Genomic DNA, 23582 nt, shown 5'->3' with positions numbered 1-23582 from the left:
ATGGTGTGGGAGATGCTGGGCGCTGATGCCCCATGGCCATGGAGCAGCCACAGGCAGAGGGACCTCCCTGCTCCTACAATGCACACCCCAAAATCCCAAAGGTGTGTGGGTCACAGAGGCTAGGATGCAATGGGGTGCAATGGAGTGCAGCACCCCGGCTTGTTGGTCTAGGGGTATGATTCTCGCTTAGGGTGTGAGAGGTCCCGGATTCAACTCCTGGGTGAGCCCTGCTTTTGGGCACTCACTGCCTGGCATCAGCCCATGAGGGATAGGCATGGACTGGGTAACATCCCAAATGAGCTCTGTGTGCCCCAGGCAAAAGCAGGGCAGGCTTTGCCCATGGAAGGACTGGAAGTTGGACCCACATTCCTCTTGCACCTGAAGGTGTAACCATACCCCAAGTCTGCACTGGGTTCTCCAGCCCCCCTCCATGGCTCCACTGCCACTTGGTGTCTGTCCCCATTGGCACAATCCCCAGATACCCCATGATCCTCCTGGGCATCTTTTTGACCAGGGAAGCAGGAAAATCTCTGGGATGAATACTGGCACAGACCCCATTCCCACTCTGCTCCTGCATCCAAAGAGCATCCGGGGGGCCCTGGGGTCCCTGGGCACAGCGACCCCCCAGCACTCCCATGCCGGCACAGGGAGGGGGTGCCCATGCAGCTCTGCACCCCGGCTCGTTGGTCTAGGGGTATGATTCTCGCTTAGGGTGCGAGAGGTCCCGGGTTCAACTCCCGGACGAGCCCTGCTTTTCGGCACCATCTTCCCCATTGGTGTGGGGACCTTGGCATAACCAGGGCATGAGGGTGTGTTTTTGTGGGGAGAGCGCTGGGGCAGACCAGGGGGGGCAGTGTCAGTGGGGCAGCGGTGGGGGGTGAGGGGACTTGTGCAGGTGGGCAGAGCTGCCCCTGCAGAGGGGATGTAGCTCAGCGGGAGAGCGCTTGCTTTGCATGTAAGAGGCCCTGGGTTCAACCCCCAGCATCTCCACCTCCTTTTGCAGTGTGTGACCAACACAAGGGCTCATTGAACCCTGGGAGTCTCCCCCTCCAAGAGACACTCATACCCCTGAAAACAGCAAATTGGGATGTGCATCTGCAGCACAGCGGAGACCCTCCACACGGACCCTGCCCCTATCCTGCCATGAACCTATAAAGGAGAGCACAGAGTAGCTGCAGATGCTGGGGTTGGGGCACTCCCCATTGGAGGGTCCCATTTGTGAGCTGGCATGGCTGGAGGGTGCTGTGGACCAGGTTTCATCCTCGGCTTTTCAGCTTTCCTGCTGGGTGGCAATGGCTGAGGAGGTGTCTGTCCCCTTCCCATGTCCTCTACCCAGTTCCGGGGGCAGGCCAGAGAGATGGAGCTAAGTGAGCATGGATGCCCCAGCATCCACTGCACTGAGGACCTATTCTAGGCCACTCTTCCCTTGCTGTGTTTCATGCATCTCAAAACAATGCAGTCTTTGGGACTGCCTGAGCCCTGAGGCTGCACGGAGATTGGAATGGCTTTGGGCACTCATGGGAAAAGGGAGGGAGACAACAAGTCCCTGCAGAGGCTGGGACCCCAAAACCCAGCTGTTGCTGGTAGGGGATGCATTGGATTCCCTGTGTCAGCACTGGGGGTCCTCCCAGCAGAGGGAAGGGTTTGGGAGCTGAGGTTTGGGTCAGGGGGTGATGTGTACCCCACAGGAGTGGGGCACCCCATGGTGTGGGCCATGTGGGCACCATGACTCAGCTGGTTAAAGTGCCTGTCTAGTAAACAGGAGATCCTGGATTCAACTCGCAGTGGTGCCTGGCCCAGGGGCTTCTTTTCCTCCCTGCCCCAACCTGGGGGCATTGCTTTGGGTCTTTGCAGTGGTGACCCCTGCAGCTCTGTGCCCGACAACCCCACTCTGTGGGGAAGGAGCTCACAGTGAAGAGATGACCCAAAACCATCTCCAAACCCAGGGGATTTGGTACACAAAGAGGCACCCCCTGTGGTGGCTGGACCTCCAGCATCTTCCCCATTCATTTGCACAAATGAATCATGCAAGAAAACCCTCTGGACACAGGTTTGGGGGGGGGGGGTGAGTGGAGGTGTGGGGCTGATGGAGACCTGGGACAGCCTGGGGTACACACTTTTATGGCAGAAATAAATGTCACCTCTCCCTTTGCCATCCTCTGAACACAGGGACAGAAGGGAGCGTGGGGAGGTCCAGTCAGATGTGTTGCCAGGGCTCTGCTCTGCTCTGAAGAACCAGCCACAGTCTGCAGCCTTTGGTCAGAAAAGGGGAAAAGGTTCCCTAAGAAAGGGTCTGAAGGAGGAGATGAGGTGGCTGAATGGTGGAAGTGATGCACTGCTAATCTACTGTGCTCCGCATGTGTGGGTTTGAATCCCACCTTCTTGGGACCCAGAAGCCTGCTGCTTACCATGGTTCAGTGCTTTGACTCTTGGAGGAGGTGTAACAGGATGGCCCGTGGGCTTGGGGAGCCAAGGGGACAGGCATGGGAGCGTGGGGCCAGGCACCTTGCACTGAAGGGCAACGCAGGTCCCTGAGCGAACCAGAGCAGGTTTGGCAACTGGGAGCAACAGTGCAGAGGCAGATGTGTATTTAACATGGCTGAGCAAAACAGAGAGAGGCAGGAGGGAGGTGATAGAACCACAGCCTGGTTTGGGTTGGAAGAGACCTTAAAGCTCATCCAGCTCTAACCCCTGCCACAGGCAGGGACACCTTCCACTAGAGCAGGTTGCTCCAAGCCCCTGTGTCCAACCTGGCCTTGAACACTGCCAGGGATGGGGCAGCCACAGCTTCTCTGGGCACCCTGTGCCAGCACCTCAGCACCCTCACAGGGAAGAGCTTCTGCCTAAGAGCTCATCTCAGTCTCCCCTGTTCTGTCAGGTTAAAGCCATTCCCCTTGTCCTGTCCCTACAGGCCCTTGTCCAAAGCCCCTCTCCAGGTTTCCTGCAGCTCCTTTAGGCACTGGAGCTGCTCTGAGGTCTCCCCTGAAGGAACCTTCTCTCGGCTGAACCAGCCCAGCTCTCTCAGCCTAGTTCCAGAGCAGAGCTGCTCCAGCCCCCACCATCACTAGCACGCAGCATAGCTGCTATGGGGGGGAGCTCCCTCCTGGGTATGCAGCACTCGCAGTGGAGGTTCTGGAGAGAGGAGAGGATGAGCTACTGCAAGATGCAGATAAGAGGTAAAACCCCACATGCTGTGAGGCTTTAACTGCTGAAATCCAGAGGTCTTGAGGAGAGGGTAGCCTTGCGTTTCACAGAGCTGCCTGTGCTTCCATGTGGCTAGTTAAACCTGTTGTGCCAGCATTGCTGGTTCCTTCCCTGCTCCCACCCCTTTCCACAGATGAGGATGTAGCCAAGCAATGCCATGTCTTGGAGGCAAAGGCAAAGATGCTCAGGCTTAGTAGCCCACACTGCAAGCTGTACGCTGGCCTTTTGTCCTTCCCTGGGGACATGTTTCCTTCCCATGCCTTGAGGAAGTGCTGCTGGGATTGAGCTGCTTCCCTTTGTCAGCTCCTCCGGAGTCAGAAACAGGGCTGCAAGCAGATTTCCTGTGGAAAAGGCATGGGGTTTGGTGCACGGCGGGGGGGAGGGGGTACAGCCTTGGGGAAACACCAACATGCAGCTGGAGATGGTGAGATGGGAAGCGGTCAGTGCAGGCTCCCCCTAAGTTGGTGGTGCTGGTGTTGCAGGATGGAACCTGGGGACTTGCAGGGAAAGGAGACAAGCTGACTCCATTGGGACACCCTTGGGTTGTGTCTGCCCCAGTATATGTGTGCCCTTGCTCTGGTGTGCAGTGATGTGGCCTCCTGGGGGGGAAGGTGCCAGCCTCGGTGACGCTGGGGAGCATCAGCTCACCCAGGGACCTGGCAATTATAGGGGACATGTGAAAGGCATGGAACTGGATCACCTGCAGCCCCAGGGATGCCCAGAGCACTGGCTGGGCTCCACTGCCCAGGTTCCACACAGCCCTCTCAGATGCCTCAGAAAGGACACAGGTGGCCAAGGATGCTCCATGGATGCAGCATGAGTCTGTCTGCACCAGGATGCTTCTGGCACCAGCATGTCCCACTTTGCCCATCAACCATATGGGAATGGTCCCTGTGATGTCGGCTGTAGCCCTAAGGGAAGTGCACTGGATGAAGTAGTTCCTTGGCGATGGGATGCAATGGGCCTGTTGCTGTTGCAAAATGTGCCTTTGGCTTTCAGGAGACATTTGGGGCAGGGGTAAGCTTCCACCCTCCAGCCAGTCTGAGAGACATCTGGCCCTTGGGTTGGTGGAAATCAAAACGCAGAGTGGTAAAACTGGAGCTGCAAAGTGCTGCTGGGGCTGGTGATGGGAAGGGAAACACAGCAAGTGGTGGTCCTGGGCTGTGTTTCTCCTTGTGCCCTTTTCTGCAGGAAGAACCAGGGCTGAGATGGTCACTCCTCCTCGAAGTTAAGAAGCTGGGTCTGATGTGTTTGGTTTGGTGATATTTTCTTGGTGCTGTGGCTCCTCCAGAGAGAGCCATGTCTCAAGCAGAAAGTGCTCATTCCCTGAAACAAATAGGGGTTGGAAAAAAAACACTCTTTGCCTTTTTCCCCAGTATCTATGTTTCCAGGAAGAGCTCTTTCCCTTACAGATTTATTTTGTTTTAATCTAATTCATGGCACAAATCTGTGGCATCATTTCATCATTCAAAAGTGGTGGCAAAAAGCAGCAGGGTAAAGCTTAGAATACTCACCTTTTCCTACTCACAGAATGACCATTTAGGAGGCTGTGATGAACCCACAGCCTTATTCCAAGCAGGCTGCAAGGCTGATTCCTTCTGAAGCACGTAGCCCCCACTGCACATCAGAAAAGCTGATTTCCTCTTTCCCCTTCCAGAATGATGCTGAAAATGCCTCTGAAAGGCTTTTTTGCCTCGGCAGGCAGGGCAGGGAGGAGCCACTAGGGACAATTCAGCACTGTCACCAAGGCTCTGCAAGGCCAGCTCATCCTAGAAACTAAAATGACCCCCAGACCCCTACAGGGCACATCTTTAACAGCGATGCTAACAACCCCCGGCTCCACACATGCATAGTACATGTACCCTGCTGTTGACATGGTTAATTCCAGGGCAGGAGATGTTTGTGCCTTCATTTAGGCTCTGCTGGCTTGAAATGAGAAGCCTTCTTCAACCTTTCCTTGCCCCTAGAGCCTGACGGCTCATTCCCCTGCTCGGGACCACATCAGCAGCTCCCTCTCCTCAACTTGATGGTGATTCACATTTAAGTGCAGGTCGGGATTTGTGCGACTCCCCAGCTGCTTAGCATCTAACAGGCATTCTGCAGGGTGACCCAGTGTCACGCCACAGCCTCTAATTAAACAACATCACTGCATCCCAAGGAAGCAGGGCTGAGAACTTCGGGCTCGCCACTGTTAGCGCACCCAAAGAGCAGTTGGAAAGGCTCTTGGCCTCAGAAATCAGTTCAGCACGCAAAACTAGTCAGATTTGATGTGTGCCACCTCCAGGTGCCTATGGGTTTGAAATCTAATATCCCTTCCAAACAGAACCCATAGCACAAGTGTAAGGAATAATAACAGAAACAGGCAAAATCCTCTCAGTGGATCCAGAAGCATAACACCTGGCTCCAGCCAGGCTAGCTCAGGACTGTGTCTGTGGTAGGTTTACCCACAAATACATGCTCCTTATAGTCAACCTACATCCCCAAGCTCACCTCAGGTGCACCAAGGAGCTGAATTGCTTGCGCTCAGAGGAAGGTGGGGAGAGATGCGCTGGATGTGCCCTAAATTCTGCTGCAACACTCTCTTGCCTGACGGCATCAGATGTACTCTGGCCTTAGGAAGTGAGGTAATTAATGCCTGTAGCCCAAATCATTTCAATCTTACTCAGTATGAAGTGGAAGCAAAATACGGCGGATGAAAGGGGGAACTGTTTAACCAGCCGGGGGAGCTTTCCGAGGAGAAAAGTGCCGGTTGCTGGGGAGTTTCAGGCAGAAGGTACGCACCCGCACCCCCGGGGCCGGGGCACCCTATAAAACCCCACACGGTGCCTCGAGCCCCACCACCCATTCCCAGTCGCCGCTGCTGCCGTCACCTGGGTAAGTCAAGAGCGAGACGGGCTCCGTCTCCTTCCCAGCTGAGCTGTTTCTTTCACGGATGCCTTGTGCCCAGTCCTCCACCCGAGTCCCAGGTTGGTTACCTGCCTCCCTCCCCCCTGTGGAGGAGGAGGATGCTGGGGAAGGGTTTCATTTCTGCTCCAAAGCGAGGAGTGTAAGGGGGCTTGTAACCACGGAGCCAGGTCCGTCCTGCGTGGTTTGCCTTGCTGAAGCCTTTCAGCCGAAAGAAGAATATGCCCGGGTTGCAGGGATCAATGCGTCACTGATTATGGAAGGGCATCAGAGGTCCCTTAGGTTTTGGGATGGGATAACTCGGCTCATGTTAAATCCAGCTTGCTCATGTTATGTTGGTTTAAGTTGTGTTTTTTTTTGTCTCAGGAAGCGTTTTGCTTGCTGAGGGCTTTGTTGTTGGCTTGAAGGGAGGCACTGTGCAGGGCTGGGTCTGCTCTCAGCATCTGGTGCTTCCCCAGATGTGCTACTCAAACCAAACTCCTTGCATTTTCCCAAGTGAGTTATGGGATGAGGAAAGGAGGAAGCCCATTTGGAAAGCCTTCCTTTGGGGTTTCTAAGCCATCCAAGCTCATCCCTTAGCTTGCTTTCCCACACTTCTTATTATGGGAGCCACTGAATAAGGGCTCAGCAGGGATGGACCAGCCTCTGCCTTGCATTTACCCCCTGGCTCTGGCTTTCAGGTAGACGTCCTTGCCGAGCAATGTCCTGCTACGACCTGTGCCTGCCCTCCTCCTGCGGTCCCCGGCCACTGGCCACCAGCTGCAATCAGCCCTGCTTCCGCCGCTGTGGGGACTCCACCACCGTCATCCAGCCCCCCACTGTCGTGGTCACCCTGCCCGGGCCCATCCTCAGCTCTTACCCGCAGAACACGACGGTGGGATCCACGGCGTCGGCCGCTGTTGGGAACTACCTGCGGTGCTGCGGGATCCCCGTGGGCTCCGGTGGTCCCCGCGGGCTGGGGAAGGCAGGACTGCTGTGCCTAGGCAGCAGCGGGATATAGGGGTCTCTGTGACGGTCACCTCCTGCTGATGCCAGCAGAACCTCTGCATCAGGAAGGACAAACGAAGAACAGGACCAAGACTGGGGAAGAGGACTAAGAAAAGGCCCGTGGGTTTCCCAGATGGGAGGGGGGGAGCTGCAGACCCCCACCAGGAGGAAGGGATCCATGTGAGCTTGTCACCGTGCCTATGTATACCTTTCTCTCACTAAGCCTTGCTTTATATTTCCATGTAGGTGTCACACCCTGTGGGGCTACACAGCATTTGCTGCTGGCTGGGCAAAAATGCTTATAGCAGGCTGTAGGGGGAAGATGATAGCCATGGGGCAGTGGGGCAGAGGAACAGCCTTGTAGGGATCAGCTTGTCCCGGAGTGGGGTTTATCCATTTCTTTATCAAGCACTGGAAATGCACTTCTCTTACTCTGCACTGATTTATTCTCGTATCTCATTAAAGTCATGCTGCATCATAGACTGAGTCTTCTGGTGTTCCTTGTGCCTCTGGACTGGAGACAACTTGTTGCTGGGGGTGGGGATTCCTTTTGGTTTTGGACTGAAATGAGGGTTTCTGCTGCTCAGCTCCTCACTGTGTTGACATAAGTGTGTGATTTGCTGTGACCAGCTCGAAGATAACTTTCCCAGCCTGGAAAACTCTCCTGCTGCCCCATAGCAAGCATCTGCTTAGGGAGTTCTTCCTGCAGGAGCACACTTTTTTGCCTGTTCCCTCAAGGAGGTGGGAACATGGAGGTTTAGCATTTTACCCTGTGTTTTGCAGCAGTTTTAGGGGTATGCTGAGGATGGATGTGGGGTCAGGGAAAAAAGGTAGAAGTGGGCTTCTTTGGATAGCTATCCTGTGCCCAACTCACATAGCGTTTTATGGGTGACGATGAAGAATAAAATATTCCTAAGATATACTGGGGCAAAACCAGACCTCAAGGTTTAGGCTCTTCATTCTTGCTCTTTATAAGGCAAAAGAGGCCTTATACAAATAGTATGTGCTGACTCAACTCAGGTGGCAGTGAGGCATGTGGTGTATCTCCATCTGTCTGTAACTCTTAATGAAACAACAGAAACGTTTTGTTCTGTGCTGCTGATTGCATGACTAGACATACATGTGTACAGCTGTGACTCCAGCCTTTGCCTGGAGTAAGCCTTATCTGTGAGCTGAATATCCCCATGTTCCTATCCTGGCTCAGGGAGCACACGTTGTCCTGCAGCCCATGTTCACAGCAGCATCCCCAGCCCCATCAGGGAAAGAGGGGTGCCTGTGATGTGGAATGCGGTGCAGGGTTACCCAGATTTCCTCTATGTACACCCAGGTTTCCAAATATACACAGACACTTAGAAGCCCAGTTTGCTGTGACTGAGCACTGATTTATCAGAGGTGTCATGGAATCACAGAATCAACCAGGTTGGGAAAGTCCTTTAAGCTCATCCAGTCCAACCGTTCCCCACCACTGCCAAGGCCACCACTAACCCGTGGCACTGAGGCCTCGTCTCCACGGTGTGTGAACACTTGCAGGGACGGTGACTCCAGCCCTGCCCTGGGCAGTCTGTTCCAATGCCTGAGCACCCTGTGGGGAAGGAATTGTTCCTCAGCTCCATCTAAACCTGTCCTGGTGCAGCTTGAGTCTTTCTGACATTTCTGAGACACCAAGCGTGGTGGACGCTCACATCTGTGGTGGTGCGATCAGGGAAGATATATAAACATAATAATGAGGACATGAAGAAGAAACTGATTTCCCTGTGTGCTACAGGTACAGAGGCAACAGCAACAACTGGACCAGCACTCAGAGCTTTGCTCTGTTGCTGTGTAGAGACACCTGCAGGTCCCATGCTGGCCAGTTAGAAGACAACAAGGGTAAGCCCTAGCCCCAGCCCCAGCCCCAGCACAGTGAGCTCTTTCCAAAGACTGGGACCCAAGACTTCAATTGGGCACATTGGTGAATTGAAGAATAATTGCTTTACAAGGAGGGGGTGCAGGTATCTCTGGAAGATGTCAGGCACTGAGTAAAGCCTCTTTTTAGGATGCCATGTATCAAGTAGAACCTATTCAGTTGATGGAAGGAGGAATAAGAGTCCTGCATTTTGGTAGTCTGACAATTTGCATAGAGCATATGAGTGCTTATAATGAGGCTGAGCTTGAAAGCATATTGGTCTTCAAAAGCCTTTGCCCAAGCTCAACTGGTTTTATTGCTCAGGAGATCTTCACAGAGGTGATCCTAATTTGGGGAAAATTCATGTGGCAATTGCCCAGCACCTTGAGCACCAGGAGAGGAGAGCTGTGGCTCCGCAGACCTCTCCTAGGGATGTTTTATCAGTTTATTTCTTATCCAAGCTCCAGGAATTACCTACAGAATGCAAAATTCTCCTGAACACTACAATGAGGAAAAGGGTTGGATTCCCAGCAAAAGCTGTGTTAGAAAGATGTAGCCATCCAGGGCTCATGTAACTTTCTTCCATCATAGGAGAGTCCAGGATGGAGCAGGGGGAACGAGCAATGGCATTTTTATGTGGCTTTTCACTGAATGACTTCACTGGTGAGGTGTTGCAGGTGTTCTTGCTGAGGCACTGGCACAGGGTGCCCAGAGAAGCTGTGGCTGCCCCATCCCTGGCAGTGTTCAAGGCCAGGTTGGACACAGGGGCTTGGAGCAACCTGCTCCAGTGGAAGTGTCCCTCCCTGTGGAACTGGATGAGCTTGGTCCTTTCCAACCTGAACCATTCCATGGTTCTATTACTACATGATTTTGTTTTGTTTTGTTTTGTTTTGTTTTGTTTGCTAGCCCTTGATTTGACTTGAAAATTGTGATGCCTTTCTGCAGACAGGCAAGTGAGGACCTCAGTGCCCTCCAGTGCTCCCTATCCTAAGGGATCTGGCACCCTGTCTCCCATGGGTGTTGTGGCTCCCAGCTGGGAGCCGTCCTGAATTCACTGTACCACATATCCCCCCAAGCCAGTGCTTGCCCAGGGCAGGACCCCACAGACTTGCTGATCAGGCCCTAAAATACAGGTTCCTACCAAAGGCCCTGGTGAGAAACAGTGAACTACAGACCAAGAGGGAACTATATCTTTCATGAGATGAAAAACAATGCTGAGTGGGTGGAAGGATGCACATGGAGGGAAATAGCTGGGTCCTGGTCCCAGCATCACTTACTTATGGCTTTCAAAAAGAGCAGCAGCAACAGAAGCATTTGTCAGAAGATCCTGGAGCACAGCCCAGACGCCACGCATGAATCTGTTGGGTCTTGTGTTCTGCTCACCTCCCATCCTCCCTCACCTGATTATGTCCTTACAGGAAACCTTCTCCATGCTGTCACCCAGCATCCTCCTCTGGCAGCAGTTATTGTTTCCTGGAGACCCCTCTTTCCCTGCATTTTCTGTCTTCCTTTGCTTTGGTGAAGACAACTGCAGCAGCAGACACTACAGTGCATGCACTATGGTGAGGTACACCAGCTCAGCAGGGAGCAGTCGAAACATGCTGGGAAGGTGGTGGGATAGCTCCTTATTGATGTCACAGTGTTAGGGGTGTCAATGTTCTGTTTGGGGTGCATGTAACCAAGGGAACATCCCCGCTTCCACCAGCTCTGGTGGCAAATGAGCTCACTGAGGTTTCTCTGTACTTGGGGAACCCAACAGCATCAGCCAGTGAGTATCTCGCATGGCAGTGGGTGTGGATAAGGCAGGTGGAGGGATGAAGTCATGGTGTGAGTTGAACCAGCACAGTATGGAGCTGTCATGGGAAAGGGAAGACTGGTGTGAACAGCAAGTAAGTGGCACCATCAGCAATGGAAACCCCAGGCAGCACGGGGCTGGTGATAGCAATAGAGGGATTGGTGGTGGCTGTGTAATTGCTGGGATAACAAGATCGTGGCACATCAGTCTGTGGCCTCTCTGCACATCCAGATGGGAAGGCAGAAATCCCAGTGACTCATAGCAGTGGGGCAGGATGAAGAGCCAGAACCACTGCCTGTGCTTTTGCTGGGTTGCAAAAGGCATCTCCCACCCCAGCTCCCAAGTGCCAAGCTGAAGGCAATACCAGGAGGGCAAGCAGGCCTCAACAGGCAGCACCCATCATCCTCCTCACTGGGGAAGGACCTGTGGCCAGAGCACTTGGGGACAAGCATCCTGGAGCCAGCTGGGTGGAGAGACAGAGCCGCTGGAGCTGGGAGCCTGCAGGCAGGGCGGACTGAGGTGGGGCTTGTTTCCCAATCAGATCCTCCTTCCTTGCCCACCAGAGTTTCCAACACCATTTTGCACCAAAGCATACCGGACACTTGCTCTTAGGTTTTAGGAAGGGCAGAGAAAGTGGCTGGCTGGCTGGGATAATAGGATACCCGACCCCAAGCACCCGCAGTCTCACCCCTCTTTTCAAAGCACCATCCCTGCTACACAAGGGCCCTGCACCAGCCTGTGGAGCCAGACAGGCAATGGCTCCATCAGTTCTTCCCCAGGGCTGGAAATCCCATAAACCAGGAAAATAACAGGCCAGCCACATGTGTGAGTCACTGAGCCTCACCCTAAGCCCAGATCATTGCCACTGTTCCCTGCTGTCCTACATCCCCTTCTTCTGTGATCTGCTCCCACCAGGGTGAGCAGTGCTCGGGGATGGACAGCGATGAGTGCAACGGAAGAGGACACCAAATCCCCGTGGCTTAAAAGGTCATCATAGAATCCCAGACCTGGGTCTCCTCAGAGCACAGCAGAGGGGGAGAATCTCCTCCCTGACCTGCTGCTCACGCTGCGTGCTCTGGGTTGCAAGCACACAGTGCTGGGGCAGGTCCTGAGTGTTTCAGACACAAGAGATGCTCAGTTCTCGCACTGCTAATTCACATTTGCTGAGGATTAGATGTCTGCACGTCTCCCATAGAGAAGGGTGAGCAGGGTAAGGTGTGTGTTGCTAGCACTGGATGTGTAGGACTGAAGGAGCCATGACTGGAAATCCCTGGGGTGCCTGCTCCTCCTCTGCTTTGCAGAGCAGGGCTGAGGAACGAGGCTTGCCTGTGCTGCCAGTGGCAAATCCATCCTCCCGGCTCCCCTGGGTCAGCTCACGAGGTTTGGATTTACCCCAGACAGGTAACCCTGGCTCTGGCACAGCCTGCAATGCTATTAGCACTGCTGAACTTGCTGTGTGCGGGCTGTGCTACAGTACCTGTGTGTGGACAGGGACCCCCATTTCACTTGGAATCGGTCTCCAAGAGGTGATGATGGGAGATGAAGGCACCCAGGGACCATTAACTTGGTCCCAGTGTAGAGCACAGGGGCCAAGGGCCTGTGCGCCTAGCCCACCCCGGCTCGTTGGTCTAGGGGTATGATTCTCGCTTCGGGTGCGAGAGGTCCCGGGTTCAACTCCCGGACGAGCCCTGCTTTTGGGCATGCACTTTCCCTTTGGTGCCGGTGGCTGCGACATGACAAGGGTACAGGTAAGTGCAGCAGTGCTAAAGCACAGTGGCTTTGGTCCCAAGTTATGGCTGGGTATATCCCTATGGGCAGTATGGACCCCCAAGAGTCAGCAGAGAGGGGCTGTTGATGCAGGGGGATGTAGCTCAGCGGGAGAGCGTTTGCTTTGCATGTAAGAGGCCCTGGGTTCAACCCCCAGCATCTCCACCTCCTTTTGCCTCTCACAACGCCTTTCCTGTTACACAGGGGTGGTAGAGCTCCCCAGGCACCCTGGAAAAGCCCTGGGCTGGCCTGGGTGTGCAAGGGGAACACCACAGCCTCAGCTGCACCCCAGTAATGTGGGGACACAGGGGCAGGGGGTGCAGAAGAGGTTCTCAGCTCAGTCTAGGGGTATGATTCTCATTCAGGGGTGGAAGAGCTTCAGCTCCCAGACAAGCTGTCCTTCTGGGACAGCCCCTGCTTTGGGGACTGCATCCCTCCTGCTCTCCCAGTGGAGGATGTTCAGCCCTGGCCAACCTGGCCCCGTGGTGTGGCCAGAGGTTTCTTTTTCAGATGACACTGGGTTTAGTAACCTTGGATGCTATCACTGTGGTACTGGGGATGTTATAGCCTGCCTGGGCATCCCTCTGGGCGGGGGGGGGGGGGAGGGGAAGGGGTTGTAGCTCAGCAGGAGACCACTTGCTTTTAATGCGAAGAGACCCTGGGTTCAACCATTAGCATCTCCAGTGTTTCTTCCCTGAAAAATTCCAGTAAAAATCATGCCCTTTCTTTCTGCATGGGAATCATAGAGTGGTTCGGGTCGGAAAGGACCTTAAGAAAAGCTGACCTTCCTCCCCGACCCAGTTTTTCTCCTCCTTGCTCCTGACATCCTCATACCTGCTTCCTTTCACAGTTACCTGCCTCACGCCCAGGTACAGCTGCCCACCGGGATGTCACCTCTCCCATGCCCCACCCCTCATGGGCTGATGCCAGGCACGGGGTACCCAAAAGCAGGGCTCGTCCGGGAGTTGAACCCGGGACCTCTCGCACCCTAAGCGAGAATCATACCCCTAGACCAACGAGCCGGGGTGCGCAGCTGCACAGGCACCCCCTCCCTGTGGGGGGTTTCTGTGCCCAGGGCCCCCGGGCCCCCCCAGATGGTGTTTGGGGATGGGGCCTGCCCCAGCCCCAGCAGCAGAGAGGGGATGGGGTCTGTGCCAGGATTTTCCAGGAAATGATTTACATATTCGTGGGATTTCCTGGAACTATTTATAACATCTGCATCCTAATTACAGATTCGCTTTCTTGCTGAGTGGGGGTCTCTGGTGGTCCCCAATAGCCTTCCTCCCTGTGTTTACTGAATGGCCTCAGTGCTTGCGCAAGGTCCTAGTACTGAGTTAGCAGTTGGTATGTCCTTGCTTCTGTTATCTTGAAGGCTTACTTCCTGCTTAGCTGTTATCAGTCCCGGGATGTTCCTTCTCCCGTGAGCTGGACATTCCTTACTCCCTGCGTGTTAGCAAGTTAGAACAGTTTGCTGCATTTCACTATGTTAGTTGAGAGCCACACACGCTATTGTTAGCTTAAACATACGATTTTAGCCTACACCACCTAGCAGGGGGAGCGGTGTCAGTGGGGCAGCGGTGGGGGGTGAGGGCACCTGTGCAGGTGGGCAGAGCTGCCCCTGCAGAGGGGATGTAGCTCAGCGGGAGAGCGCTTGCTTTGCATGTAAGAGGCCCTGGGTTCAACCCCCAGCATCTCCACCTCGTTTTGCCTCTCAAACCTGTTATCTCCCAGTCATCACTGAGGGATGCTTCCCCTTGGTGCCTTCCCGTGCAAAGGCTCTGCTGCGCCTGGATTTTTTCCCAACTATCAATAAATCCCCCTGGATGTTCCCTTTTCCCAGCCACAGCACTGGGGCTGCTAATGGGCAATGGGACCGTGCAGATGGTCCCATGCCAGCCTGGGGGTAAGTTTTCACCCCAGAGACCAATCCCAGGGCAATGTTGGGGTGTCCCTGGCCAAACGCTGGGATGTCAGAGGCTGTGATGGCCGAGGGGTGAAGGCGTTGGACTTGAAATCCAATAGGGTTTCCCTGCGCAGGTTCGAATCCTGCTCACAGCGCTAGCTTTTACAACAGCCGGATGAGGTTGGGGGCCGTGACCCCCCCATCCAATGGGAGATGATGGCCGGAGCAAAGTGGACGGGGAAGAGTCTTTCACCTGCCCTGGGCACTGGTGGGCTCTGGGTTCATCTCCCTCTTCGAGCCTTACTTTTGGGCACCCACCGCTGGGCACAGCCCATGAGGAATAGGGGTCACAAAGAGACAGAGCACGGCCCCGGATGTCACCTCCTGGGTGGGGAAAGGGCTCTGGAGGCAGTGGAGAAGGCAAAACAGGGACTTGCTGACACCATGTCCCTGCTGGGCAGCTCTACCCAGAAGCTGGGGTGGAGGCACAGGGGATGCCTTCCGGAGGTGGGAGTGGAGTCTGTTATCCCTGTCCTGTGGAGGAGGCAAAAGAATGGAGATGCTGGGGATTGAACCCAGGACCTCTTACATGCGAAGCAAGCGCTCTTCCACTGAGCTACATCCCCTTGCCTGGGGGCTTTCTGCCCCTGAGAGTCCTGCTGCCCACCCTGCACCTCATGGACCTGTAGCTTTTGGAGCTGAGGCAGTCACAGCCACGGAATCATGGAATCACAGAATCAACCAGGCTGGAAAAGCCCTTTAAGCTCATCCAGTCCAACTGCTCCCCAGCACTGCCAAGGCCACCACTAACCCATGGCACTGAGGCCTCGTCTCCACGGTGTGTGAGCACTTGCAGGGACGGTGACTCCAGCACTGCCCTGGGCAGCCTGTTCCAATGCCTGAGCACCCTCTGGGGAAGGAATTGTTCCTCAGCTCCATCTAAACCTGCCCTGGTGCAGCTTGAGGCCATTTCCTCTTGTCCCATCCCTTGTTCCTTGGGAGCAGAGCCCAGCCCCTCCTGGCTCCATCCTCCTGTCAGGCAGTTGTAGGGAGCGAAAAGTTCCCCCCCGATCCTTCTCTTCCCCAGACTAAACCCCCCAAGGTCCCTCAGCCATTCCCCATCACACTTGTGCTCCAGGCCCTGCACCAGCTCCATTGCCCTTCTCTGGACATGCTCCAGCACCTCTTGTAGTTGAGGGGCTGTGCCTGGGGGCTAGCCCCACAGCCAGGGCAGAGCAAGGGAGGAACCCCAGCTGTGAATACCCATCGAGACCAAAAAGAACATCCCAAAGTCCTGTCTCACCCAGCCAGTTCCCTAAGTACTGAAGGTCAAGAAGTGGGTTCCTCCCATAACAAGCACCCCGGCTCGTTGGTCTAGGGGTATGATTCTCGCTTCGGGTGCGAGAGGTCCCGGGTTCAACTCCCGGACGAGCCCTGTTTTTTGGGTACCTGCCTTCTTTGGCTGCAGTGTGTGTCCCCAGCCCATGGTGGGACCATGGCCAGCCTGGCGGAAGGGCATCAGCGCAGGGATGGCGAAGCGTTTGGGGTGGGCGTGTCCCTATGCCAGCAGGAAGACCCTTGGAATCAGTGATGGGGGTGGCCGTGCAACCCTGACAGTCTGATTTTGGGCTGCAGGGGCAGAGCAGGGGGAGCGGTGTCAGTGGGGCAGAGGTGGGGGGTGAGGGCACTTGTGCAGGTGGGCAGAGCTGTCTCTGCAGCGGGGATGTAGCTCAGCGGGAGAGCGCTTGCTTTGCATGTAAGAGGCCCTGGGTTCAATCCCCAGCATCTCCACCTCCTTTTGCCTTCCAACACCGCCTTTCCTGTCGGGCTGGGCTGGCAAAGTCCTATTCCCAGTAGAAGAGCCCTGGGAGTGCCTGAGGGCTCAGAGTCCTTTAACTTTATGGTCATCATCTCCTCAGGGATGATGCACATGGGAATGATGGGGAGCCACCCAGCATGGCTCATACCACCCCACCCTGCTCATATGGATGGCTGTTTCCTCACCTCTCCTGGCTCTGGAAAACCACAGGGGAGGTGAGTCTGCGCCCATCCTACCCTAGGGCCATCACAGACCCACACAGGAGCATTGCCCGGCTCCTGTGCACCCCCCACTGACCCTGTCCCATCCTGTCCTGGCTGCCCCATGTTCCTGCGAACTGGGGAAAGCTCTGGGTGTCCCATGCCTCCCGGCTCAGACCCCATCCCCGCTCTGCTGCTGGGGCTGGGGCAGGGCCCGTCCCCAGACAGCATCTGGGGGACCCCGGGGTCCCTGGGCACAGTGATCTCCCACTAACTCGGTGCCGGCACAGGGAGGGGGTGCCCGTGCAGCTGCGCACCCCGGCTCGTTGGTCTAGGGGTATGATTCTCGCTTAGGGTGCGAGAGGTCCCGGGTTCAACTCCCGGACGAGCCCTGCTTTTGGGCACAGCCGGGCCGATGCTGCCCGGCACAGCTGGACAGGAGATGAGGCCTCCCCAGCTGTGCAGCTACTGCCAACACCAACGCTGGCCCCACAAGCACCCTGCGGAAGGGACACGAGGCCCACTGCTTTTGGCTACCCACTGCCAGGCACAGCCCATGAGGGACGGGACACGGACCGGGTGATACCCCCGGTGGGCAGCTCTGCTTGGGCCTGCGGGGCATGGTGCAGGCATGGCGGTGGCAATGCAGCTCGGCAGCAGCTCTGTGCCCAGCGTGGCACAGTGAGAGCAGCCCTGGAGATGGCAGAGTGGGAGATGCTGGGCACTGACGTGCCAGAGCCACCTCCAGCTGCTGGTCCATGGAGCAGCCAGAGCCGCAGGGACCTCCCTGCTCCCACATCGTGCCAAAGGAAAAGCACTGCCCCACCGCACCCCAAACTCCCAAAGGTGTGTGGGTCGCAGAAGCTGGGGTGCGATGGGGTGCGATGGGGTGCAGCACCCCGGCTCGTTGGTCTAGGGGTATGATTCTCGCTTTGGGTGCGAGAGGTCCCGGGTTCAACTCCCGGACGAGCCCTGCTTTTGGGTAGCCACCCCACACCTTGGTGCGAGGACCTTGGCATTAAGCAGGGCAGGTTAACCCAGTGAGCAATGGCAGTGGTCCCTGCCCGGCACTGGGGTGTTGGTGCCTGGTCGTGGTGTGGGCAGGTCCCCGTGCTGGGGCTGGAGCCCAAGAGGCGGCAGAAGGCGGTGCGGGGCTGCGGGCAGGAGACAGACGGAGCCCGGGGTGGGAAAGGGCCTTTGGAGCGGCCCCGGGCAGCGCAGAGCAGACGGGAGCTGCCCTGAGGTGCGTTTTTGTGGGGAGGGCGCTGGGGCAGAGCAGGGGGAGCGGTGTCAGTGGGGCAGCGGTGGGGGGTGAGGGCACCTGTGCAGGTGGGCAGAGCTGCCCCTGCAGAGGGGATGTAGCTCAGCGGGAGAGCGCTTGCTTTGCATGTAAGAGGCCCTGGGTTCAACTCCCAGCATCTCCACCTCCTTTTGCCTGCCCAGACCCCTTGGCTGTTAGAGCCCCCCACACTTCATACCCCAAAGAGGCCTGGGGCTGCTTCCCGGCCCCAGCAGCCCATGGAGAACTGCTCCCGGGTCTTTTCCTGCACTGCCTGGGTGCTGCAGGGTGCAGGGGCACCTCGTGTCCCTTCCGCTGGGTGCTTGTGGGGCCAGCGTTGGTGTTGGCAGGAACTGCAGAGCTGGGGAGGCCTCATCTCCTGTCCAGCTGTGCCGGGCAGCATCGGCCCGGCTGTGCCCAAAAGCAGGGCTCATCTCAGAGCCCCAGTGGGGTGCCCTCTCCTGTCCCTCTGTTCTGTGGCCATCACCTCTCCGAGTGATGATGCACAGGGAGCTGGCTGCCATCTCAGCAAAGCCATCCTGCTTCTCTCCATCGCTGTTCCCTCACCTCTCCGAGGTCTGCAAAACGTAGACAACCCCAGGGGAGGTTGAGTCTGTGTCCTGCCTGCTCCAGGGGCATCAGAAACTCAACCTGGGGCTCACTTTGGGACTGAGGCAGGGAGCAGACTTCCTGGTGCAGCAGCAGTTCCAGAGGAAAGAGGCGCAGTGGCATCCCAGTTTCCCCAGTCCCCAGCGTGGGCACTTGGTAAAATCTGTCGCTGTGAGCAGGATTCGAACCTGCGCAGGGAAACCCTATTGGATTTCGAGTCCAACGCCTTCACCCCTCGGCCATCACAGCCCCAGCCCTGGGCACCCCTGGGGGGGCACCAGCTCATCCACCGGGCAACCCTGCTTCCCCCAGGCACCTCAGGGTCCTGGGAAATGGGGAAGGCTCCGGGGTGTCCGGTGCACCCCGGCTCAGACCCCATCCCCGCTCTGCTGCTGGGGCTGGGACAGGGCCCGTCCCCAAACAGCATCTGGGGGCCCCGGGGTCCCTGGGCACAGCGACACCCCACAGGGATGGGGTGCCCGTGCAGCTGCGCACCCCGGCTCGTTGGTCTAGGGGTATGATTCTCGCTTAGGGTGCGAGAGGTCCCGGGTTCAACTCCCGGACGAGCCCTGCTTTTGGACACAGCTGGGGTGATGCTGCCTGGCCAGTATAGAGCTTATGTGGGACTTGGCCAGGGTTACCCTGCAGCCGCAGGCGCTTTGATCTTATCTGGAACACAGAGGACTCCCCCCCCCCGTAAGCATGAGGCCTTGAGATATGTGGTAAAGGGATTCATAGAGTCAGAGCCATTGAATGTTTTGTGCTGGCAGGGGCCTTAAGGCTCATTCAATTCCAACCCCCTGCCCTGGGCAGGGACACCTTCCACTAGAGCAGGTTGCTCCAAGCCCCTGTGTCCAACCTGGCCTTGAACACTGCCAGGGATGGGGCAGCCACAGCTTCTCCATTCCGGGTGGAACTAATGACTTACCCATAGGTTATTCTTTCCATATGTGCTCAATGAATTGCTGTCAAGCTTTGGACTGTAGCATGAATGCAGGAGGTGAATTTATCAATGGCAATTTTGAATCTGCATTTGTGTTGCTTCAAAACCTGCACTTTTCCTGAATCCATAATCATGACAGTTCCTACTGATCGTGACCAAACTGTGTGGAATTGGTGATAACCAGAAGTTAATCCCAGCTACCCCCAGCCCCTGATCTCTTAGTTCAGGAGCTGGAACATGGTGTGTGTGGGGGGTGATTTTCTGCCAAATCTCTACACTCTTAAAGCTTCACCCCTGTCCCCTGTGTCCCAACCCTGTGCCTAGGCCCATAGGTGCTGCAGGGTGACCCTGGTGCTGGGGTGGCAGGAGGATGGGGTCAGGGGCTGGCCATGGGGCACCCCATGATGCGGACCATGTGGGCGCCATGGCTCAGCTGGTTAAAGCGCCTGTCTAGTAAACAGGAGATCCTGGGTTCGACTCCCAGTGGTGCCTGGCCTGAGAGCTCCTTTTTCTCCCTATCCGAAGCTTGGGTGCAGGATGTGTCCTCATGGCCTGGCAGGGCCAGCTGCAGCTCCCCACTTCTCTGCCCTGCTGCCCCAGTTTGCTTCCTCCTGCTGACTAAACTGCCCCAGCACTGTCTGGGTGCAAGCTTTTACCAAGAGCATATTCCAGGGTGGGGCAGGGGCAGATCTGGATGTGATGGGGAATATCTGGAAGTCTGGTGGGGCAGAAAGGACGTGGGAGCATCCCCAAGAAGCAGGGTAGGTACTGAAGAGCCAGCAGCAGCACATATGTAATGGTGGAGTCCATGGGGACTCCTGAGGGTAACAGGGCTAATGCATCTCTCGGTGGATGTTGGGGCCCCTGGGCACAGGCTCTACTGTGGGCCTGGCTCATGGGATTTGTGCCTTCCGAGGGTGCCCAGACCTGTTGGACCAGTAGGTTTAGCTGCAGGAGAGAGCTCATCCCACCAACAGGCAGGGTGCAGGAGCTGATCCAGCAGCTCTTTGGTTGGGTCCCTGTCTGGGCAACTTAGCCAGCTTATCCCGGTGCCAAGTAGAGCTGGGGTGATGTTAGGTCTTCTTGTCCCGCTCTGTGCTCCCATGGATTTGCACTCTCCCCTTTCCTCATTTATAGCAGTTAAAATGAGCTGGCACATTCACCAACACTTCTGATGCCAATCCTTTCCCATCTTCCCTTGCTCCCCGAGGTATCCATTTTGTCATGGCTTCATGCTTCATTTGTCCCACTCTGCTTTCCAGTTGCACCCTCCTCTTTTGGAGGGTTACTGCCTTACTGCTTAGCAGCCACTTTCTGCACTAATAGGGATCTCTTTAAGGGACTTCTTAGGTTTTAGAGGGTTTCTTTGAGGTTTGGATAAGACTCTTCCAGCTACCTCCATTCCAGGATCTGGCTGATCTTTTAAATGCTTCTTTAACTCCTCCTGCCTGGGCTCCTCGGTTTCCTCGGTTTCCTCTGCTGTGGGGATCTTGTGACCAAGATCTTTCCCTTTGGAGAATGCAGTTGTCATGGTTGGATGGGATTTGGAGCAATCAGGCACTTGCTACTGGAAGAAGGAGAGATCAGGCCGGGAGTCTCCATATTCCCGGCAAGAGCTTAACCCTCCTTGTGCTGCAGGACACCCCAGTCTAGGCTGTGTTCACCACTCCTCTCCAGCCTCCCCGCGCAGCAGCAAAAGTCTCGACGAGGGTGGGATTCGAACCCACGCGTGCAGAGCACAATGGATTAGCAGTCCATCGCCTTAACCACTCGGCCACCTCGTCCTGACACGCACCGCCCGCGGCCCCGCCCCTCGCTAACGGCCGCTGGGTCCTGCCGCCCGCCCGCCCGTTTCCGCTGCTCTGAGGACGCGGCCGCCGCTGCCCCGACGGGTCCCGTCCCGTCCAGCCCACCCCGCTGCGGGGCTCCCACAGCCCTCGGGAACGGCCCCGCCGCCCGCTCGGTCGCTGCAGGCCCAGCCCGGGCCTGCTTTGCCATCGCCCTCTTAGCGCAGCCGGCAGCGCGTCAGTCTCATAATCTGAAGGTCCTGAGTTCGAACCTCAGAGAGGGCAGACGTTTTGCCGCCCCGTCCGACGGGGAATGGGAGGGCGTAGGCCACCATTTTGCTGCCCCCGCGTGAGGCGGCCCTGCCTTGGGCACGGCTCCGTGCAGCTCCCTCCATTCTCAACGTTCCAGGGCCGATCCTCCTCGCTGTGGAGAGGCGGCCCTGCAAAAACGTCCCCGCGACGACATCTCCCCACGGCGGTCGGCTACGCGCAACGGGCAGCTGGTGGCAAAAAGCGTGCCCTCTCTGAGGCTCGAACTCAGGACCTTCAGATTATGAGACTGACGCGCTGCCTACTGCGCTAAGAGGGCTACGTCGAGCGAGACAGGGCCGAGCCCTTAGCTCCCCCCGACGGCTGCTTCCGGCGGCGCAGGTAGATGCGAAGCTGGTTGGCGGTGCGGAGGGGCGGGGCACCGCGGGCGGTGCGTGTCAGGACGAGGTGGCCGAGTGGTTAAGGCGATGGACTGCTAATCCATTGTGCTCTGCACGCGTGGGTTCGAATCCCACCCTCGTCGAGACTTTTGCTGCTGCTCCCGAGTTCTGCTCCACCGCGATCCGGAGGCAAGACAAGGTGGGGAGAATGTGGGGGTTTGTCCCGGGGAGTGAGAGCTGCTTCTACAGCCCCCCCGCAGTACGGCTCTGCTCTGGAGCCAGGCTGATGGAGCTGGTTCAGCCTGGAGAAGGCTCCTTAAGGGGAGACCTCAGAGCAGCTCCAGTGCCTAAAAGGCTGCAGGAAACCTGGAGAGGGGCTTTGGACAAGGGGCTGTAGGGACAGGACAAGGGGAATGGCTTTAACCTGCCAGAACAGGGGAGGCTGAGATGAGCTCTTAGGCAAAAGCTCTTCCCTGTGAGGGTGCTGAGGCGCTGGCACAGGGTGCCCAGAGAAGCTGTGGCTGCCCCATCCCTGGCCGTGTTCAAGGCCGGGTTGGACACAGGGGCTTGGAGCACCCTGCTCTAGTGGAAAGTGCCCCTGCCATGAAATGGATGAGCTTTAAGGTCCTTTCCAACCCAAGCCATTCTGTGGTTCCATGATGGGGTCAGGCTCAGTGCTCCCAGCAGGGACACTGGTTTTGGGGTCAGGGACAGGCCCAGGGATGGGGTCACCCTCCTGCAGGCAGTGCTGTGGGACAGTGAGGCTCAGGGTCCAGCTATCGACCCGCTGTGACACTGCTCGGGGTGCTGCCATGGTGTGCAAGTCAAGGAGCTGATACCTGCCATCAGACCCAGGTAACAGAGACAAGAGGCAGGGCTGGATGCTCCAGTGCTCAGGTCTTTCTCTTGGGTGTCTATGAGGAGGGGCCAGAGCTCTTTTCATCCCCTCCCCATCTCCCTGCTAACACCCCGATACTGCCCCGCGTTTGACAATGCTCCCTTCCCAGAGCAGTGAACAATGCAATGGGCTGGACTGGGCTGGGCATGCACCACCAGAGACTACGCCAGGTCCTGTCCCAGCCCTGTGGGTCCCTTCCAACCCAAACTGCTCTGATTCACATTTGACAATCGCAGCACCATCCACAACTTCCTTTGAGAGCACCCTGTACCAGGAGCTTTTGCACAGCAACAAGGAAACAGCCCATTTCAAGACACTCAAAATTTACTAGGTACGAAACACATTTATATCAGACGTGAACCACATCCCCAAATGCTGTCAGGGTTTTTAGAGCTTTAATTCAGAACAGCAGCAGCAGTACTGGGGTCAAACACAGCCAAGAGCATCACTCTGGTTCCACTTTGCATGTCACCAAAGTTAACACAACTCAGCCAACACAAGTATCATGGAGTATGAACAGTCTCAAAGCAAAATTTCAACTTCATATTGATCTACTGTTGCTATTCTAGGATAAAGACAAATAAGACAAATGCTATTAAAAGAAAAACAACTATAACATTACTTTCTTGGAAGGCAGATTACAGATGTGGACTACTGAGATGTCAAATGAAATTAGAAGCAAATCAGACAACTGGTCTCTGGCAGGGCAGAAAATCAGTGCTACTGCCAAAGCTGTGGTTATTTGTATTTCACCAGCCAGGGGTTTGTCTGAGAAACCTCTCATATTGTAATAATAAAAACACATGACTGGCACAGGAATACTACAGACATGAAGTCTTCATACTGTTTACTAGGAATCAATATCAAATAAAACCAAAGGTGTTCAGCTTCCAAAGCCCCAGATTTTTAATGGAGAATGCAGGTGATCTGCTCTTCCAAAACAAGCAAAGTC

General features: G+C 56.1%; 1 protein-coding gene, 1 long non-coding RNA gene and 20 other non-coding genes across 22 annotated transcripts; 16 read left to right on the top strand and 6 right to left on the bottom strand.

The window, feature by feature from the left end:
• The first annotated feature begins 677 nt into the window (after positions 1–677).
• TRNAP-AGG (transfer RNA proline (anticodon AGG)) lies at positions 678–749 on the top strand. The gene has a single exon. It is a non-coding gene; the product is annotated as a tRNA-Pro (tRNA).
• Positions 750–918: 169 nt separating this feature from the next.
• TRNAA-UGC (transfer RNA alanine (anticodon UGC)) lies at positions 919–990 on the top strand. The gene has a single exon. It is a non-coding gene; the product is annotated as a tRNA-Ala (tRNA).
• A 5083-nt stretch (positions 991–6073) lies between these two features.
• LOC133268369 (uncharacterized) lies at positions 6074–10591 on the bottom strand. Its single transcript, XR_009743060.1, has 3 exons — positions 10381–10591; positions 6968–7151; positions 6074–6194 (listed from the first exon to the last, which is right to left on the bottom strand). It is a non-coding gene; the product is annotated as an uncharacterized LOC133268369 (long non-coding RNA).
• LOC133268299 (feather beta keratin-like) lies at positions 6133–7149 on the top strand. Its single transcript, XM_061451255.1, has 2 exons — positions 6133–6170; positions 6789–7149. The coding sequence occupies exons 1-2, from the start codon at positions 6137–6139 to the stop codon at positions 7106–7108; spliced, it is 354 nt and encodes a 117-aa protein (XP_061307239.1). The 5' UTR covers positions 6133–6136; the 3' UTR covers positions 7109–7149.
• A 1801-nt stretch (positions 10592–12392) lies between the features above and the next one.
• Positions 12393–12464, top strand: TRNAP-CGG (transfer RNA proline (anticodon CGG)). Its single transcript has one exon. It is a non-coding gene; the product is annotated as a tRNA-Pro (tRNA).
• A 171-nt stretch (positions 12465–12635) lies between these two features.
• Positions 12636–12707, top strand: TRNAA-UGC (transfer RNA alanine (anticodon UGC)). Its single transcript has one exon. It is a non-coding gene; the product is annotated as a tRNA-Ala (tRNA).
• Positions 12708–13492: 785 nt separating this feature from the next.
• TRNAP-AGG (transfer RNA proline (anticodon AGG)) lies at positions 13493–13564 on the bottom strand. Its single transcript has one exon. It is a non-coding gene; the product is annotated as a tRNA-Pro (tRNA).
• Positions 13565–14167: 603 nt separating this feature from the next.
• Positions 14168–14239, top strand: TRNAA-UGC (transfer RNA alanine (anticodon UGC)). The gene has a single exon. It is a non-coding gene; the product is annotated as a tRNA-Ala (tRNA).
• Positions 14240–14518: 279 nt separating this feature from the next.
• TRNAS-UGA (transfer RNA serine (anticodon UGA)) lies at positions 14519–14600 on the top strand. Its single transcript has one exon. It is a non-coding gene; the product is annotated as a tRNA-Ser (tRNA).
• Positions 14601–14999: 399 nt separating this feature from the next.
• Positions 15000–15071, bottom strand: TRNAA-CGC (transfer RNA alanine (anticodon CGC)). Its single transcript has one exon. It is a non-coding gene; the product is annotated as a tRNA-Ala (tRNA).
• A 737-nt stretch (positions 15072–15808) lies between these two features.
• On the top strand, positions 15809–15880 carry TRNAP-CGG (transfer RNA proline (anticodon CGG)). Its single transcript has one exon. It is a non-coding gene; the product is annotated as a tRNA-Pro (tRNA).
• A 284-nt stretch (positions 15881–16164) lies between these two features.
• TRNAA-UGC (transfer RNA alanine (anticodon UGC)) lies at positions 16165–16236 on the top strand. The gene has a single exon. It is a non-coding gene; the product is annotated as a tRNA-Ala (tRNA).
• Positions 16237–16784: 548 nt separating this feature from the next.
• Positions 16785–16856, top strand: TRNAP-AGG (transfer RNA proline (anticodon AGG)). The gene has a single exon. It is a non-coding gene; the product is annotated as a tRNA-Pro (tRNA).
• A 509-nt stretch (positions 16857–17365) lies between these two features.
• TRNAP-UGG (transfer RNA proline (anticodon UGG)) lies at positions 17366–17437 on the top strand. Its single transcript has one exon. It is a non-coding gene; the product is annotated as a tRNA-Pro (tRNA).
• Positions 17438–17816: 379 nt separating this feature from the next.
• TRNAA-UGC (transfer RNA alanine (anticodon UGC)) lies at positions 17817–17888 on the top strand. Its single transcript has one exon. It is a non-coding gene; the product is annotated as a tRNA-Ala (tRNA).
• A 631-nt stretch (positions 17889–18519) lies between these two features.
• On the bottom strand, positions 18520–18601 carry TRNAS-CGA (transfer RNA serine (anticodon CGA)). Its single transcript has one exon. It is a non-coding gene; the product is annotated as a tRNA-Ser (tRNA).
• Positions 18602–18850: 249 nt separating this feature from the next.
• Positions 18851–18922, top strand: TRNAP-AGG (transfer RNA proline (anticodon AGG)). The gene has a single exon. It is a non-coding gene; the product is annotated as a tRNA-Pro (tRNA).
• A 791-nt stretch (positions 18923–19713) lies between these two features.
• TRNAT-AGU (transfer RNA threonine (anticodon AGU)) lies at positions 19714–19787 on the top strand. The gene has a single exon. It is a non-coding gene; the product is annotated as a tRNA-Thr (tRNA).
• Positions 19788–20997: 1210 nt separating this feature from the next.
• TRNAS-GCU (transfer RNA serine (anticodon GCU)) lies at positions 20998–21079 on the bottom strand. Its single transcript has one exon. It is a non-coding gene; the product is annotated as a tRNA-Ser (tRNA).
• A 215-nt stretch (positions 21080–21294) lies between these two features.
• Positions 21295–21367, top strand: TRNAM-CAU (transfer RNA methionine (anticodon CAU)). Its single transcript has one exon. It is a non-coding gene; the product is annotated as a tRNA-Met (tRNA).
• Positions 21368–21598: 231 nt separating this feature from the next.
• TRNAM-CAU (transfer RNA methionine (anticodon CAU)) lies at positions 21599–21671 on the bottom strand. Its single transcript has one exon. It is a non-coding gene; the product is annotated as a tRNA-Met (tRNA).
• Positions 21672–21793: 122 nt separating this feature from the next.
• TRNAS-GCU (transfer RNA serine (anticodon GCU)) lies at positions 21794–21875 on the top strand. Its single transcript has one exon. It is a non-coding gene; the product is annotated as a tRNA-Ser (tRNA).
• Positions 21876–23582: the final 1707 nt, after the last annotated feature.

Source organism: Pezoporus flaviventris, unplaced genomic scaffold (genome assembly GCF_033815535.1).
Source record: "Pezoporus flaviventris isolate CSIRO_AGI_PZ_B2104156 unplaced genomic scaffold, CSIRO_AGI_Pfla_v1 ptg000001l, whole genome shotgun sequence".
In the NCBI taxonomy this organism is placed as follows: Eukaryota; Metazoa; Chordata; class Aves; order Psittaciformes; family Psittacidae; genus Pezoporus; species Pezoporus flaviventris.
Note: the sequence above shows the minus strand (reverse complement) of the source record. Positions and strands in the feature narration are given on the sequence as shown.

Bases quoted from the DNA above. Each gene is read 5' to 3' on its own strand.
- LOC133268299 (XM_061451255.1), top strand. From the start codon at position 6,137: ATGCCTTGTGCCCAGTCCTCCACCCGAGTCCCAG. The intron at 6,171-6,788 runs GTTGGTTACCTG...TCTGGCTTTCAG, and splicing joins GTCCTCCACCCGAGTCCCAG to GTAGACGTCCTTGCCGAGCA.